The sequence below is a fragment of the Euleptes europaea genome, chromosome 9, assembly GCF_029931775.1.
Source record: "Euleptes europaea isolate rEulEur1 chromosome 9, rEulEur1.hap1, whole genome shotgun sequence".
Classification (NCBI taxonomy): Eukaryota; Metazoa; Chordata; class Lepidosauria; order Squamata; family Sphaerodactylidae; genus Euleptes; species Euleptes europaea.
In genome coordinates this window covers 81,373,360-81,390,918 of record NC_079320.1, presented here as the reverse complement: position 1 = coordinate 81,390,918, position 17,559 = coordinate 81,373,360, and the positions used below count along the sequence as shown (strand labels likewise).

The 17,559-nt window shown below is 44.3% G+C and overlaps 1 protein-coding gene across 3 annotated transcripts in view; it reads left to right on the top strand.

Moving 5' to 3' along the window:
• SLIT2 (slit guidance ligand 2) overlaps positions 1-17,559 on the top strand; it is a 353,730-nt gene that overhangs the window by 321,750 nt on the left and 14,421 nt on the right. For all 3 annotated transcript variants that reach the window (XM_056855205.1, XM_056855202.1, XM_056855201.1), the window contains 3 exons: positions 6,153-6,246; positions 16,510-16,647; positions 16,749-16,989. In XM_056855205.1, coding sequence (XP_056711183.1) covers positions 6,153-6,246; positions 16,510-16,647; positions 16,749-16,989 — 473 coding nt within the window. The remainder of the gene's footprint in view (positions 1-6,152; positions 6,247-16,509; positions 16,648-16,748; positions 16,990-17,559) is intronic.

Here is a 17,559-nt window from a genome sequence, read left to right as displayed (position 1 = left end):
TACAGGATGGTCTTGACAGGCTGGAGAATTGAGCTAAAACCAATAAAATGCATTTCAACAGAGATAAATGTAAAGTTCTGCATTTAGGTAGGAAAAATCAAATGCATAATTATAGGATGAGGGAGACTTGTCTTAGCAGTAGTGTGTGCAAAAAGGATCTTGGGGTCTTTGTAGCTGTGTTTAGGACTACAGAGTGTTTTTAATCCCATATCATAGGGACTATTTCTATTCTGCAGTGGAAAGGGTAGCTGGAGATTGACCATATGCATTGTAAATGAAAGGGCCTAGTGAATGGTCTGGAATTATCTAATGCAGTAGTACTGCTGAAAGCGGAATAAGTATAAATTTGGTTCATCCCAAGGAACTTCATGCCTAGGATGGAAGACCACTGGGAGACCCGTTAGAGGTGGGTTATAAGAAGTTTCATTTATTTGTTTGTTTTTGCCATCAAGTCGCAGCAGACATATGGCGACCCCGGAGGGTTTTCAAGACAAGAGAAGTTCAGAGGAGGTTTGCCGTTGTCTGCCTCTGCGTAGTGATGCTGGTATTCCTTGGTGGTCTCCCATCCAAGTAATAACCAGGGCTAATCTTGCGTAGCTTCTGAGGTCTGACAAGATTGGGCTAGCCTGGGCAATCATATATCTTCTTTATTCCTTCATATTCCAACACTAGCTGAATAGATTTGGCAGACTTTTTCTTTTAGTTTCTGAAAAACATTAGTGCCCTCTAGCGGGGAATGTGCAAAGAACTAACAAGGAACTCCGGCTAAAATGGATACATGTGTAAAAAAATACATGTGTCTGTATTCTGGATACATTCATAAAAAATACACGTGTCTGTATTTTTTGTGGGTTTTTTTTAAAAAACCAACACCTTTAGAGTACCGTCTGGTGTTGGGTTGAAAAGCATGGCTTCCGTTTGGTCTGAACTATCAGAATTCTGTTTCAGAGCTGTGAAGAACAACATATTGCTGTGTGAATCTTCTGTAGATCAAAATCATAGAAAACATATAGAGCAGATTCATAGGTGAAACATTTGGAAATGAAACACTTGCAGGTCCACTAACATTATTTCCTGCTGCCTTAAAACTCTGTCTGACATTCTTAACATAAGTCACATTTTTAATCCTCAATCTTTATGAATGTCAGGGTCATTTAAGTGTACAGTCTGTAGACTATCTAATCATTTCTCCTGCTATTCATTGTCATCCACCATTAAGACTGCAGATACCTTTGGTCTACCAATAACGGTCTTTCTCTGGCCAGGAGCGGTACATATTTCTTGTGTCTGTTTTGTTCTGCTATGGGGGGGGGGGAATAAAAGCTTGCTTCACTTCTGCTGCTCTGATTGTGCATTAACTTACTTGTGCTGTGCTTTTTTACGGCAACGTAAACAGCCTCTTTGTCTCTTCTGTCTTTGTCACCACAAGCTGCTAATCTGAATGAAGTGGAAAAAGGTCAGTTGCCTTTTTTAAGCCTATTTTCACCACCTTGGTTTCTCATTTCCATTTTACGTCACTTGCCTACATTTCAGCTCCTGAAATGGCCAGCAAGAGCTGATGTTTTGTTCCACTTGGTCCCAAATTATTCCAGTTCTTTTAATCGTGTCTTGGTGCTGTTTTGCAGTCAGAGTTCTGCATGTGGATCTTGATATTCTAACACAGATTGCTTCAAAACTAATGGAAATGTGTCTGATCTACTGAACAAGTCTGTCTGAAGTCTACCAGTATGATAGTTTATCCTTCCTTTCCTTAGAAGCTCCTTGATCAATTGATCTTGAGCAGCATATATTTAGTGTTGGAGGGATATAAGGACTGAAACAAATCTTGCCACTGACAATGTAGCCTTGGGGTCCCTATTGCTTAGTAAAAAAGGCATTATGTCAGTCACAGAGGCATTGGATATTATGATAGTTCAAGCAGTAGAAACGAGTCCTTTTACAGAGTATTCATGCCAAGGGTTCAGCATTCGTAGAGTTACTGTTGTTGTTTTTTCGAAATTAGTGAACATGGCTTAAAGTGAATGTTTTGGCATAAAATTGGGGGGTGCATTTTGCTGTTGTTTATGTTTTTAAAAATAATGTTAGAATTATACAAGCCAGAGTAGTACTATTTAATCTGTAATCATTGTACTTGATTGAAGATTAATTAAAATATTTATATAATTAAAATATGTATATGTCACCTACACATTAAAATATCCTAAAATATAAAGCCATAATGATCCACAAAACAATTAAAATCTCTATTATAAACATACCAGAATGCGAGGAATGGTGGTCTCTAAGATACGTTGGCCCCATTCCATGAATGGCTTTCAGAGTAACCATCCGACAGCTTAAATCGGACCTGGAAGCACAGGCAGCCAATGCAAGCGGCACAGAAGTGTTTGAAAGTGCTCTTGCCTCCTCATGTGTCTCATTAGGTGAGCGTTCTGTGCCCTATGCTGCTGCTTTAAGAACATTGTCTCCATCCTTAAGCTTACAGAAGCGGGAATAAGCATGGTGAGATCCCTTTTTGTTCCTTAAGGGAACGTAGTTTGTGCAACAATGAGGCCCACCAAAAGCTTTCTTGGCCACTGCTTGTTTTCTCTGGAAACAAAGAATCCCCAGGCTTGGAACCTGCTCCCGTGATGTCATTATCACTGTCCCCAGGGTAGACAGAACTGGGGATGTGCACCTGAAACAACAACACCACAGTATTTCAGGAAGGACATAAATACCATTCATCAATGGTTTTTGCATACACGTTTCAGGGTTTGTTTTTTCTTTCTTTCTGGGATTATTTGGGTTCCATTATACCCTAAGGAGGACTTTTAAGGGTGGGTGGGTGAAGTGGCTGTTTTTAAACCAAATGACACCAAAATTGCAGGGGACCTGCCTGTCCACTAAAAACTGCCCAGGGTTCAAGAAAATTGGAAAAACGGGTCCAGTTCTCTGGACCCATGAAAAAGAACCTGTCCCCACAAAGGAGAGAGGGAGAAGGAGCCAGCCAGACTGGCCATTGTGCCAAGCCTTGCGCTTGGCTTGTGCTGGCTGTGAACTGCCTTCCCTGGGCCAGGCAAGACTCACGCCAGCCAAGAGCCATCTTCCCCGGGCCAGGAGAGCTGCCTCCCTTCCCTCTCCCTCCTGTTGCCCGGGAAACCTGTTAAGGGGGTGGGAGGGGAAACAGGCCTGGGGTCCTTAAAATGCTGGCACCAGATATTCCTAAATATTTCCAGAAATATGCCAGACCCAGAAATAGTTGGAGCACCAGAAAGATCCCCTGTTCCCCCATAGGAAATATACACACATAAATCCGGGGGGGGGGGAAATAAACCTGAACCCGCTGAAATAAACCTGAACCAGTATTGGTGCCCCGCCCCAATTCCAAATCTGAATTTTACTGATTTCCCCCCAAAATGCACACCCCTAGTCTTTAGACTGTGTTTTCTGTTTATGACGTTGTCGTGATGCAGAGGTCTTGACATCCAGTGCTATGAAGGGTCTGTGGTTTTGTTGGGTTGGTTGTCCTCGGTAAAGGTAAAGGCAGTCCCCGTGCAAGCACCAGGTCATTGCTGACCCATGGGGTGACATCACATCACAACATTGACTAGGCAGACTATGTTGACCGGGTGGTTTGTCATTGCCTTCCCCAGTCATCTACACTTTACCCCCAGCAAGCTGGGTATTCATTTTACCCACCTTGGAAGGATGGAAGGCTGAGTCAGCCTTGAGCTGGCTACCTGAAATCAACTTCCGTTAGTTTCAGGTAGCCGGCTCAAGGTTGATTCGGCCTTCCATCCTTCCTGGGTGGGTAAAATGAATAGCCAACTTCCATTGGTTTCAGGTCATCAGCAGAGCTTTTAACAGCAGAACTGCAGCTGACCACTCAGTGCCACGGGGCTCCTCTTGTGTCCAGCTGGTCATTTGATTCCTCCTGGCCTCAATAGCATCAGAGGGGAAAGAGCAATGCGTCCCTAAAATAGGAAGGAACAAGGAGTCCCTAAAAGGTGATGATCCATGCCCTGTGTCTCACAATAACAGGTATAAATTATGGTTGGAAAGGTACTGGCATGACATTAGGATTTTTTTTTTACAGTAAGTTCAGTTCATCCTTGGAATCAGCTGCTTAGGGAGGGTGTTGAGCTCCCCCTCATTCGCAGTCTTCAAGAAGCAGCTGGATGAACATTTGTCAGGGATGATCTAGGCTGATCTTGCATTGAGCAGGGGGATAGACTGGATGGCCTATATGGCCCCTTCCAACTCTATGATTCTATGGCCTTCCCTGTTCCTAATACTTACATTTCTAAAGATATTCTTCAGAATCTGTTGTAAGCTGGTTAATGTCTGTGAGCACCATCTCCTAAGGAAAGCACTTCTTCATTTACGGTTTACAAAGAATCATTTTGGCCTGAATATAAATTATGAATGCATTTGAATGAAGACTTATGTTAGTATCTTATGGTAACGGTTTTGGATCCAAAGAGTTAATTTTAACTGTGCTGAATACCATAGATGTGCAGTGGAATTTGGGCCTTTTCCCGCTTTAATGACAGACACCCCAATGCAATGTCACATCTCAAACTACTTATGAAGAAAGTGGTACGGGGCAACCGCAGCTCAAAATGTTTGAGGCCAAATTTCCCTCGGGCTCACAGAATTAGCTGCACAGTTCTTTGAAACAGGGCCGGTGGTTCTCCTTTTGTTGACTTAAGGTATACCTGACAATAGCTTGGGGGCAGTTGACCGTTTACACTGGGGGCATCGAACATTTGTTACGAGGGTCACTTGGTTGGGCCAGGCCATGTCTTGCCAACCCAGATCGGGACTGGGGGGGCTGCCTCGCCTGGTTCACGGGCTGCATAAAAGTTCTCAAGGGGCTGCATCCAGCCCCTAGGCTGTATGTTTGACACCTCTGGTTTACACTGAAGATTGCAACTAGAAGGGGGTGGGGGAGAAGCCGTAGGGGAAAGACTCTGGTGTCACTTAAAAATTGATTGGAGATATGGCAAATTTGCAAAAAACAAAACAAAACAAGAAGCCATCTGTAAAAAAAAGTTAATATATGCTGTGTGTTTAAGGTAATGGGGAGGGTTTGATTCCCCTCTCCTCCACATGAAGCGGTGGACTCTAATCTAGAGGACTGGGTTTGATTCCCCGTTCCTCCACCCGAAGCCAGCTGGGTGACCTTGGGCCAGTCATAGTTCTCTCCGAACTCTCAGCCCCACCTACCTTACAAGGTGTCTATTGTGGGGAGGGGAAGGGAAGGTGATTGTAAGCCAGTTTGATTCTCTTTAAAAGGTAGAGAAAATTGGCATATAAAAACCAACTCTTCTTCATCATCATATTTGTGTTTAATCAGGAGAGCTTTTATCATCCAGCTGTATTGGTCGGTTGGTCAGCCCAGCAGTAGGCTGACCAGTTCTTGTAGGTTATCTGGGCTGTGTGACCGTGGTCTTGGTATTTTCTTTCCTGATGTTTCACCAGCAGCTATGGCAGGCATCTTCAGAAGAGTAATACTGAAGGACAGTGCCTCTAAGTGTCAAAGTGTGTTGGAAGAGTAATATATATATATAGTCAGAAGGGGGTTGAGTTTGAGCTGAGTCATTGTCCTGCAAAAGTATCAAAGGTAATGTGCTAATCATTGTCCTGTAAATATCAAGGTAATGTGCTAATTAGGGTGTGTTATGTTAATGTGGAGCCATTGTATCCTGAAGTGATCTGTTAACATGTGGAATCCAAAGCTAATCTGCATGGCTATTGTGGACTGTAGCCTTTGTTAGTGTGGAGTTTTTCAGGACAGGAAGCCAAGTCGGCTGACCATTTATCATATCTCTGATCATCACTGTTTGGGGACAATAGTGCATAGGTTGCCTTGTCTGGAACTTGCTGGCCCGGCTTTACCTGATAGCTCAGAGCCATACAAACAAGTTAAAGGACAGTTGTGTATTCTAAAAAAAAGTCACTGCAAAAATAATTTTAAAAAGTTGTTAAAAGCAAGATTACACCCAAGAGCAAGAGAGATTATTCTTTGCCAAATGCTTCACCAGCTGATGTCACAAGAGCCGCTTGGCACTGCTGTGGTTTGCTGTAGAACTAAACGGCAGCCCCATCTGGCTTCTTAGGTCCTGTGGTGGGCTCTGCTTCTGCTGACTGGATCTACTTTGTTGCAGGTGAGCTCTGTGAAGAGAAGCTGGATTTCTGTGCCCAAGATCTGAACCCCTGTCAGCATGACTCAAAGTGCATCCTGACACCCAAAGGATACAAGTGAGCCCTGCATCTCTGTTGCCTACTTTGTTTGTGTTTTTAATCGTGCCTTTGTTCTCCTGAATGGCCACGGGCTGGGTTTTCATTGTGGGTGAATTGTGCTGTCAGTCCTCATTCAAGAGAGTTGTGATCACCAAAGAATGGCTCAATAGATTTCTCCCTCTGCTTGCATGGAGCCCCCCCCCCCGGCCCCCTCCCCAAGTAATAACATGAAGATTCTCTGTTGAGTGACCGGTTTCCTAGCAGTGTGGATTAAGTGGGAACAATGAAGAATGGAGAGTTTTTATTCTCTGTGTCAATCCTTGCAAAATCCTTTCAGTGACTTGGACTAGGAAGTGAATAATCATGTTAAATTAAAGCTGGATTATGAAGCTGTAATTACAAGATGGGTTCTTAGCAAGACACATTGGAAACCATTATACAATAAGGAGGTTCATCACCAGGAAGACTAATCTTTAATTAAATGACATCCTTATTATCATTAATTAGTATGCACACTTGAAAAGTGAGTTTTAATGGACTTTAGATGAGTAGATTTAGGAAACCTGCTGTTCTGATCTGCACCTGTTTCATGTGCTGGGTTTTGTGTGGCCAAAATTATATTAGGCTAATTGTGAGTTGTCATTCTGAGTACATTTAAACACCAGCTTCTCTTTTAAATTGTGAGTGTTAATTTGTGCTTGTGTGGGAACCTGCACAACTTGTATTTTGATGGATTCTAATAACCAAGGTTACTTTCTAGATTCAAGGCCAGTAGTACCAGGCAGCCCAGTCCTAAAAGGAGGGGTGTTTTACTTATGACAGGCTCAAGAATGATGTAGCTGTGCCACCTCCTGAGCAGCTTGCAGTGGCACAGTAGCTCAAATAAAATGACCCCCCCAAGCCCTGGAAAACTCGTCCATAGAGTTTCACTTGGCTAAGCCTGCCTTTTACAGATGTAACTCAGCGCCTGCAAAAAGGAGCATTCCCAGGCTGAAAAGGAATACTCCCTTTGATTCCAGTGCAAGCCATCGCGCTGGGAAAATGCTGCCGATGAGGGTGTGCTGGCGCCCACAGCTGGTGCTTCCGCACTACTCCTCAGAGCCAGCATTACTGGTCCTGCGCCGGCGTTAGTGCCAGTTTAGCCAGCACAAGTGGCACTAACGCTGGCTCAAGGGTCACTCCGGCTTCTGTCTCCTACCTCTACCTCCAAAAATGCCCCCACAGGAGCTTTGAAAAAATCCCCATAGATTACAGTGGACCCAAAAAATTTTCCAGTAAACCCGGATATAAAGCCAAAATACCCCTTTACTGATATGGGTATTTGGCTTATTCTGGGTTTACCAAAAAAAATCAGGCCCAATAAACCCAAACCCAAAATTTACTGAATTTTTTTTTTTTTTGCACAACCCTACAGCTACCTTCTGAAATTGTGGTTACTTTCTGTCCATCAAGGCATCAGAGATGGACACAACCGGTGAGAGGATTCACCAAAGCAAACACAGCCCATCTCAGCCTAAAAATATTGTAGGAAATCATTATCATTCTCTCCGCCCCCTCCAAAAAGTATTTGAAAAACATTTACTTGCTGGGAAAATTGGGAATTGCAGGGGGGGAGGATTGAAAATGAAGTTTAATTCATTTTTGATCCATCTTTCTCACAAAGACTCAGGGCAGGCTCAAATGTATGATGTCTATTAAACTGCACATGTTATGTCTTTCCCGACAGGTTCAAGGCAACTCACAAACCAGTAAGCCTCTAGGCATAAGGAGCTAAAGCTGGTTCCATACAAACCATTTTGTCTGCAGTGATTTGTTCACTTGTTTTTTATGGACCATCCAGATAACTTTGTGAAATCCATGGCATTCCAATATTTCCTGTGTTGTTTTTCCCCATTTTAAAAAAAATAAAGTCCTAATTTGTGGGTAGTTCACTTTTTCTAAAAAGGCAATTGCAGTGCCAGGTTGTCCCATGTGGACAACTGAAGGTCTCTTGAGGCTTTCCTTCAAAAACAAATAAACAAATAAATAAAGTCATCTTTTTCTTCTCCTTCAAGTGTGATTACTTCTTTTGCTGGAGTTTGAATAAATAGCTGATTATCAGCAGGGATGAAAGATTAAGAACTGGAGAAGGGGTGTTAGTTTTACTTTGCATCAAGTCAACAGTGCAGTCCTATGCACAGTTACTCAAATAACTATCATTATTTTTAACTATTACTATTATTTTTCCCATCAAGTCGCAGCCTGCTTTCAGAGACCCCATAGGGTTTTTCAAGGCATGAGATGTTCAGAGGTGGTTTACCATTGCCTGGCTCTGCATAGCGACCCTGAACTTCCTCGGTGGTCTCCCATCCAAGTACTAACCAGGGCCGACCCTGCTTAGCTCCCGAGATCTGATGAGGGTCAGGCTAGCCTGGGCCTTCCAGGTCAGGGCAATTGTTTATTTTGTCAACTGCCTTTAATTTGTCAGCTGCCTTGGTGCCCTTGTGAGGGCAGAAAGGCAGAATAGAAGTTTTGTAAAATTAGTAAATGAATAAAACTCCAAGAGGTTTAGCAGCTACATTAAAGACTAGGCCTGTCGATTCGGTTGATCCCGAACTAGAAATCAGTTTGATTTGTGTCTTCCAAGTTTGGGATGAACCGACGGCAAAAACCGCTGGAGATTCCCGAAGCCGAACTAAGCAGCTTCAAGGAAACACTGATTAAATTATGCAAGTTCGGGGGAATCCCCCACACCTTCCTGCTTTCTTTGACACCAGGGAGTTAAGTTCTTTCTGCTGGCCAGGTCAGAAGTTCAAATTGTATATTGCCCTGGAGGGGAGCTTTCTTTGAAAGCTCCCCTCCAGGGCAATTTACGATTTGAACTTCTCTGGGCTGGGCAGTGGGCACTGGTCTCTGAAGAAGACTTCTGGCTTTCTAATCCCTGCTGTGGCCTGGAGTTGGCATAGGCCAGAGTTAGGCCTGGTCTGTGGTCTCTTCTTCTGATTTAAAAGTTGCAGTGTGTTAAAACTGCAGGGAGATCTGTTTGCCTAGCGGCAGGGGTCGGCAAACTCATTAGTCAAAAGAGCCAAATATCAACAGTACAATGATTGAGATTTCTTTTGAGAGCCAAATTTCTTAAACTTAAACTATATAGATAGGTACACAGTTTAGTAACTTTAAAAAATTTAATTGAAGTTTTAAGTCTTAATTAAACTATAGGTACACTGAATAAAACTTGATATCATACTTAATAGTGATCTTATTTATTGATAAAAATTAAATTAAGTCCCTGCCATTTCCCCCTCCCCATCCAGAGTCCTTGTCTGGAGGCCTGGTCTACCGCCATAAAAACCTATTAGTAGACCTGGCCTCCGTCTGAGTCCCATTGGGAGGCCAGGTCTACCCATTGGCTTTCTTGGCAGTAGACCTGGCCTCCGGAGGCCCATAGAAGCCAATTGGTAGACCTAGCCTGTGAAGGGGGACTTTCCCCCCTCCTCAGAGTCCAGGTCTACCGCCAAGAAAGCCAGTGGGTAGACATGGCCTCCCAATGGGACTCAGACGGAGGCCAGGTCTACCAAAGGAAGCCCGCCCCACCCAACAGCTGATAGGCGGGGGGGGCAGTAACCGCCGAGCCGCCCGCCCAGCAATCGCGCGGCTAGAGGGGAGGGGAGGCTTTAGCCTCCCAACCATTGAGGGCAAGGGAAAGGGGGACCCGGCCATTCTCCATGGCGGGGGGGGGGAGGAGAGACAGAGCGCCCGCTCGCCTGCTCTCTCGCGCTCTCAGGTGCGCCGGCTCCGCAGCCGGCTGCCGGCGCAAGCGGGCGTGAGAGCAGGGGCTCCGAACCAAGTTCGGAGAGCCGCACTCAACGGGCCAAAGAGCCGCATGCGGCTTTGGAGCCACAGTTTGCAGACCCATGGCCTAGCCTTTCTTCAGCTAGTTGGAAGGCAGTTTCTCAATAGCTAGTTGCAGAGGGTAAGCTGGAGACATACAAATGCAAAATAGGCAATCTCCTTGTGATTCATATGCAGATTGAGCCAGCTTCAAGCACACAGGAAAATGTCCTTTTAAAATCCAATCTTGCATGGGATGAAACCGGCTTCTATTCATTCTAATTGGCGGATGGGGGGACCCCTTCCAGACCCCATAACTTCGGAACCCCTGACCCAAACTTCACCAAGCCTGTGGGTTCTTGCAAGGAGGGTCCCTCCAAGCTACCCTGAAAAGTTTGGACCTCCAGCTCAAAAGATGCCCCCCCCCCCGAGCCACGGAAAGCCGCAAATGGGTTTAAATGGCTTTAAATGACCAAATTTTTCGGTAATCCCGAATTTAAACCTGAATTCCTACTTACACCGATATAGGGGGGTTCAGGGTTCCCCGGGGGAAAAAAGGCCATTTAACCCCGAATCCGAATTAAAACCATTTTTTTAATTCAACAGCCCTATTAAATTCAACAGCCCTATTGTAGCATTTCCAGGGTTATGATATAAGCTGATATTTTGGAGATGGTTAGGAGGAGTTTCTGAGGGGTTCTGACTTTCACCAGTGGTCATTGTTTTTATATATAAATTCCACTTGCAGCTAAACACAGAAAATGAACAAATGAGCAGTGCAAAAAGCTTGTTGTGAGGACCCAGTCTAGGACAATACAGTGGACCCTAATTTCTAAATAAAACACTTCAATCAAATAATCATAGAATCATAGAGTTGGAAGGGACCACCAGGGTCTTCAAGTCCAACCCCCTGCACAATGCAGGAAATTCACAACTACCTCCCCCCCACACCTAGTGACCAGAAGATGGCCAAGATGCCCTCCCTCTCATCATTTACCTAAGGTCACAGAATCAGCATTGCTGACAGATGGCCATCTAACTTCTTCTTAAAAACCTCCAGAGAAGGAGAGCTTACCACCTCCCGAGGAAGCCTGTTCCACTGAGGAACCGCTCTAACTGTTAGAAAATTCTTCCTAATGTCTAGACGGAAACTCTTTTGATTTAATTTCAACCCGTTGGTTCTGGTCCGACCTTCTTGGGCAACAGAAAACAACTCGGCACCATCCTCAATATGACAGCCCCTCAAGTACTTGAACATGGTTATCATATCCCCTCTCAGTCTTCTCCTCTTCAGGCTAAACATACCCAGCTCCTTCAACCTTTCCTCATAGGACTTGGTCTCCAGACCCCTCACCATCTTTGTTGCCCTCCTCTGGACACGTTCCAGCTTGTCTACATCTTTTTTAAATTGTGGTGCCCAAAACTGAACACAGTACTCTAGTTGAGGTCTAACAAGAGCGGAGTAAAGTGATACCATCACTTCGCGTGATCTGGACACTATACTTCTGTTGATGCAGCCCAAGACTGCATTTGCCTTTTTAGCTACCGCATCACCCTGCTGACTCAAGTTCAGTGTTTGGTCTACTAAGACCCCAAGATCCTTTTCACACACACTACTACAGTCCAAAGAACCGCACAGTCAGTTGTGGAAGAAAATAGCCCACCCATTTCAGCACAGGGCAGGGGGAAACTACAAAGAGAGACAGGGTTAAAACAAGACCCAGGCAAAAAAAGTATCCAGTTCACTCAGAGCGGGTGAAACTGCTGTTAGATGGCTGAAGTAGGATTAACGTGCAATCTAATCTAGGAAACAGCATAGTAAAAACAAGATAAGATGATCCAGTAGGGAGTTACAGAGGTATTGCTGAACTGGTTAACACCTGCAAGGGTGGAATATGCAAGATATTATCAGCTGTAGTGAGTGAGATATGTGATTTCCTTGTTAAGACCTGGTGGAGGAAAAGTAGTATTAAATTTATAAAGGAATTCGAATTTAGCTGTTTTGTGTTGGACTCCCCTTTTGAGGTTCTTTTGTAGAAGAACAGCGACTTTAAAATAAGCGAACTGAACTTAAGCTACTGGGCTTACAATCTTCTTTGAAAAACCACTGCAAGACTAACAGATTCCTCTGAAGAAGCCTTGTCGGTGAAACACGTAGGGAATTTGATCTGAGTAATAAAAAATATTGTAACCTATTTTGCACCATCGGCTTTGGCCTTATTTTTTTTATCTCCTTTTATTCCTCCTTGCTTTTAAATAATCAACAGAAGGCCCTGGAAGATTAAAATATTCCCCAGCTGGCTTCCGAATATTGCAGTTTTTAACATCAGATTTTTCCCCAGTGGACAGCCATGTTGGTAGAACAGCTAGATTCAAGTCCAGTACCACCTTAGAGAAAACAGGATTTTCAGGGCATGAACTTTTGAGAGTCAAAGCTCCCTTTGTTACATATCTGATATTGGGAGGTTGGAGTCTCGAAAGGTCATACACTGAAAATCTTGCTGGTCTCTGAAGTGCTACTGGACTTGTATCTAGTTGTGCTAACATCATATTTGTATCCATTTATTCTTTGGTGTACAGATGTACAGAGCAGAAGGACATTGTTGACAACTGATGGCATTTATTTATGCTGGAGGATGAGCAAGGGAATGAGCCTGAGATGATATAGCTGAAGTTATTAGGCCCTGTGATCATGTTGGTGGTGGAAAGGACTGTCTCGTTGCAGCCGACATATAGTGACCCCGTAGGGTTTTCAAGGCAAGAGACGTTCAGAGGTGGTTTGCAATTGCCTACCTGTATGTAGCAACCCTGGACTTCCTTGGTGTTCTCCCATCCAAGTACTAATCAGAGCTGACCCTACTTAGCTTCCAAGATCTGACAAGATTGGGATAGCCTGGGCAATCCAGGTCAGGGTGTGATCATCTTGCTTGAGACTATAGGAGGACAAAGTTGGCATCTAGGCTTGCTGAAAGGTCTGGTTCCTGAGTCTGCATCTCTGTTAGGTGGACCATCAGTGTAGGTAAAAAATTGTTTTAGGTTAGGGGATGACTATAAAAGCAAAGAAAAGCCTCTGCCACCTAACGCCTGTGAGACAGAAATATCATTAGCCATGGTAGGGTGAAGGTCATGAATGATTAATTGGACTTGTTTGAGCGCCAATCTGTAGGTGACAGCCAGTGGTGTTTCCTTTGGTCTGGTCTTGTAGTAAGCTGTTTCTGGGTTTGGTTTTGGCTTTGTTGATTTGCTTTGATTGATGGTGGAATGGAAATTGTTGAAGTCCTGGAGGAATTTCTTAGGTTTCTGGATGATGAAAAGGTCTCTGACATGGAGAGTGAGAGATTCAAACAGACAAAATATTTCTTCACACAACGCATAGTTAAATTGTGGAACTCCCCGCCCCAGGATGTGGTGATGGCTGCCAACTTAGAAGCCTTTAAGAGGGGAGTGGACATGTTCATGGAGGATAGAGCTATCCATGGTTACTAGTCAAAATGGATACCAGTCATGATGCATACCTATTCTCTCCAGGATCAGAGGAGCACGCCTATTATATTAGGTGCTGTGGAACACAGGCAGGATAATGCTGCTGCAGTCGTCTTGTTTGCAGGCACCTGGTTGGCCACTGTGTGAACAGACTCCTGGACTTAATGGACCTTGGTCTGATCCAGCATGGCTTTTCTTATGTTCTTTACTTAATTTGGTGGGTAACTGTAATCCCAAGAATGCCTGTTGTAAATTCTTCAGATGGAGAATTCCTATCTAAGGGACTGGGACAAATTTAGTTGTAGAATAATGCTTGACTGTAGGCAATGGATTGCTTGGTGCGCTTCAGATGATAGCTGGAAGCATGCAGATATGTATAGTGGTCAGTGGGTTTCTGGTATAAAGTGGTGTTTATATGTCCATCATGTAGTTAAAATAATTAAGAAGTTGGGTTCTGGGGGATTTTAAGAGAATTATTTTAAAAAAAAGAATATCAAGGCAACTATTTAGGGCAGTAAAAACAAAATTGGACTGTGAAGAGCTCCAAAAGGATCTTTACAAACTGGAAGAATGGGCATTAAAATGGCAAATGAGATTCAACGTGAGCAAGTGTAAAGTGATCCATGTTGGGGCAAAAAATCCCAACTTCACATGTATACTGATGGGATCTGTGTGTGTGTGTGTGTGTAAAGTGCCGTCAAGTCGCAGCTGACTTATGGCAACCCCTTTTGGGGTTTTCATGGCAAGAGACTAACAGAGGTGGTTTGCTAGTGCCTTCCTCTGCACAGCAACCCTGGTATTCCTTGGTGGTCTCCCATCCAAATACTAACCAGGGCTGACCTTGCTTAGCTTCTGAGATCTGACGAGATCAGGCTAGCCTGGGCCATCCCGGTCAGGGGGATGGGATCTGTGCTGGCAGTGAAAGACCAACAGCCCTGAGAATGGGGCCGAAAGTCTATAGGAGGCGGTGTGACCTGGCCGCCAGTGTAAATGCGTGTAATCACATGATTACACGCATTCACGCCAACAGCAAGGCCAGTCCCAGCAGCGGCTGATCGCCGCGGGACTGCGCCTCCCCCCTCTGCTGGCATGGCCTCTCCAAGGCGCCGGCAATGCGTGGAGAGGCCACTCCAGCGCAGGGGGGCGTTCCAGGGCAGGCTGGGGGGAGGAGCTGCCGGTTAGGCGGCTCCCTATCCCCTTTCGGCCATTTGCACTGGTGGCCAGAACAGCGTTGCTGTGCCTGTTATTTAGCAGGCGCAGCCTCGCTGTTTTCTTTCTTTTTTAAAAAATTCTTTTTATTCATAGTTAGAACAGAAAAAAGAATGGGGTAAACGTACACAATACATACAGTAGTTGATTACATTGGGGAAGGGAAGGTCCAACCTGTCATTCAAATAGTCTTGGTATTTTCAGTGGGGCGAAAAGCCCCAGTTAAACAAAAAAAACCCCGCAAAATGGCTTTTTTTTTTGTTTAACGGCATCGGGGAAACGGCTTAGGAAGAGGCGCCGCTGCGCCTCTTCCCCGCCATCCCTGTACGCCTCAGCTCAGGAATGGGCTGAAAGAAAGGGATCTTGGGGCAGTAGCGGATCGCTCAATGAAGATGACAACCCAGTGTGCGGTTGCTGTGAAAAAATGCAAATTCCATGCTGGCCATAATTAGAGAATAGAGAATAAAACTGCTGCTATCATACTGCTCTTGTACAAAAATATGGTGAGACCGCACTTGGAATACTGTGTACAGTTCTGGTCACCACACCTAAAAAAAGGATATTACAGAGCTTGAAAAGGTGCAGAAAAGAGCAACCAAAATAATCGGGACTAGAGCGGCTGCCTTATGAGGAGTGGTTAAAACGCTTAGGGCTGTTTAGCTTGGAAATAAGTCGGTTAAGGGGAGACATGATAGAGGTCTATAAAATTATGCATGGTATGGAGAGGATGGACAGGGAGAAGCTTTTCTCCCTCTCTCATAATACTAGAACACTGGGTCATTTGCTGAAGCTGGAAGGTGAGATATTCAAAACTGATAAAAGAAGGTATTTCTTCACATTGATAAAAGAAGGTATTTCTTCACACAGCACATCACTGAATTGTGGAACTCCCTGCCCCAGGATGTAGTGATGGCTGCCAACTTGGAAGGCTTTAAGAGGGGAGTGGATATGTGCATGGAGAAGAGGGGTATTCATGGCTACTAGTAAAAATGGATACTAGTCATGATGCATACCTATTATCTCCAGGATCAGAGGAGCATGCCTATTATATTAGGTGCTTTGGAAAACAGGCAGGACAATGCTGCTGCAGTTGTCTTGTCTGTGGGCTTCCTAGAGGCACCTTGTTAGCCTCTGTGTGAACAGATTGCTGGAATTGATGGACCTTGGTCTGATCCAGCAGGGCCTTTCTTATGTTCTTATATTGAGTCAGAGCTCACTTCCTCAGAATTTCTATCTTATTTTTCATCTTTCTTCTGGATGAAGAATTTCTGACCATGCTAACTTAATGTAAAGTATCTTGCTGGTTCCAGCTGTGTTTGCATGTGAAAATGTTTAACCCCCGAAGAAAAATCAGGTTATATTTGTCTGGGTCTCCCAAACTTAGGGCTTACACATTTGCTCATTTTGAAAATTTGGTGTGTAAGTGCAATTCCAAGAAGAGCTGTCAGAATGATTAATGGGAGCCCTCAAGATGTACCTTCTGAATGTTTGATATAATGTCAGATAATCAGACAGAATAGCAAACAAGACATAACATACATACATTAACTTGTGGTCTCTCATGTAAAGCAAGGCCTTCAATCAATAGATCAGCTTTCAGAAGCAAGCTGCTGAAGGGTTTTTGTTTAAAGACCAGAGTGGCACAATCCATCCTGAAAACTCGTTATTTTTTTCCCTAAACACCACTGCGTTTTGAATTATGTCCCTGTCATCTTGCTCTTAAGCCTGCTACTTAATTGTTAAGCCTTGCATTTACCTTTGTGTTTTTCCACCCTGTAGATGTGATTGCACACCCGGCTACGTAGGAGAACACTGTGATATTGACTTCGATGATTGCCAAGACAATAAGTGTAAAAATGGAGCGCACTGTACTGATGCGGTGAATGGTTATACGTGCATATGCCCTGAAGGGTATAGGTGAGAGCAAATTTGCGGGCATCACCGGCAATGCCACAAACCTGCCCCTACATCTGAAGAGTGACTTTTTGTGACATAATTGTGTCTTTGTTTGCATCCAGCGGTCTTTTCTGTGAGTTTTCGCCACCGATGGTTTTGCCTCGCACCAGTCCTTGTGATAACTATGAGTGTCAAAATGGAGCTCAGTGCATCACCAAAACCAATGAGCCTGTCTGTCAGTGCTTGTCAGGTTACCTGGGCGATAAATGCGAAAAGCTGGTCAGCATAAACTTTGTGAACAAAGAATCCTATTTGCAGATTCCTTCAGCCAAGATTCGTTCTCAGACAAATATCACTCTCCAGGTAATACAGGAAGCTCTGAAACAAACGGAGGATGAAATACTTAGTATGACAAGCGCATCCAATTATATATATAAATAAATATAAATATAGAGAGCCCATTCTGACACCATTTGGGAAATGGGTTTAAGGTGGCATTAACCACAACTTGGATTCAAGGCTCCAAGAATGTGGGCCTGAGAACCCAGCCTTCGCTTCTCCACTGCCAAGTGGTAGGAATGTCAGGAGGACAATTATCAAGAGAGAAGTGGGAGATGGGTGGCATTTAACTCTTTCCCCTGCTGCTGATTTGCCCCTCCATTGGAGTTTCCAGGTGTATGCTTTCTAATTCAAGTGGAGCTGTGGCTAAGGGGGATAGTTCAGGAGCAGAGCAGCAAGGGAAGAAAGGGTTACACCAATCGGGGATCCCTGCTTGGCTACAGCTACATTAATCAGGAATCTCTGATTGGCTCTTGTTGAGTGTATACTTGATGGCAAACCCAGGATTGCCTCCATGTGCTACATGAAATGGTCTCTGATGGTGCACCATCAATGGTTGCCACTCTGCTGGATTTCTACTGTAATTTTCTAATG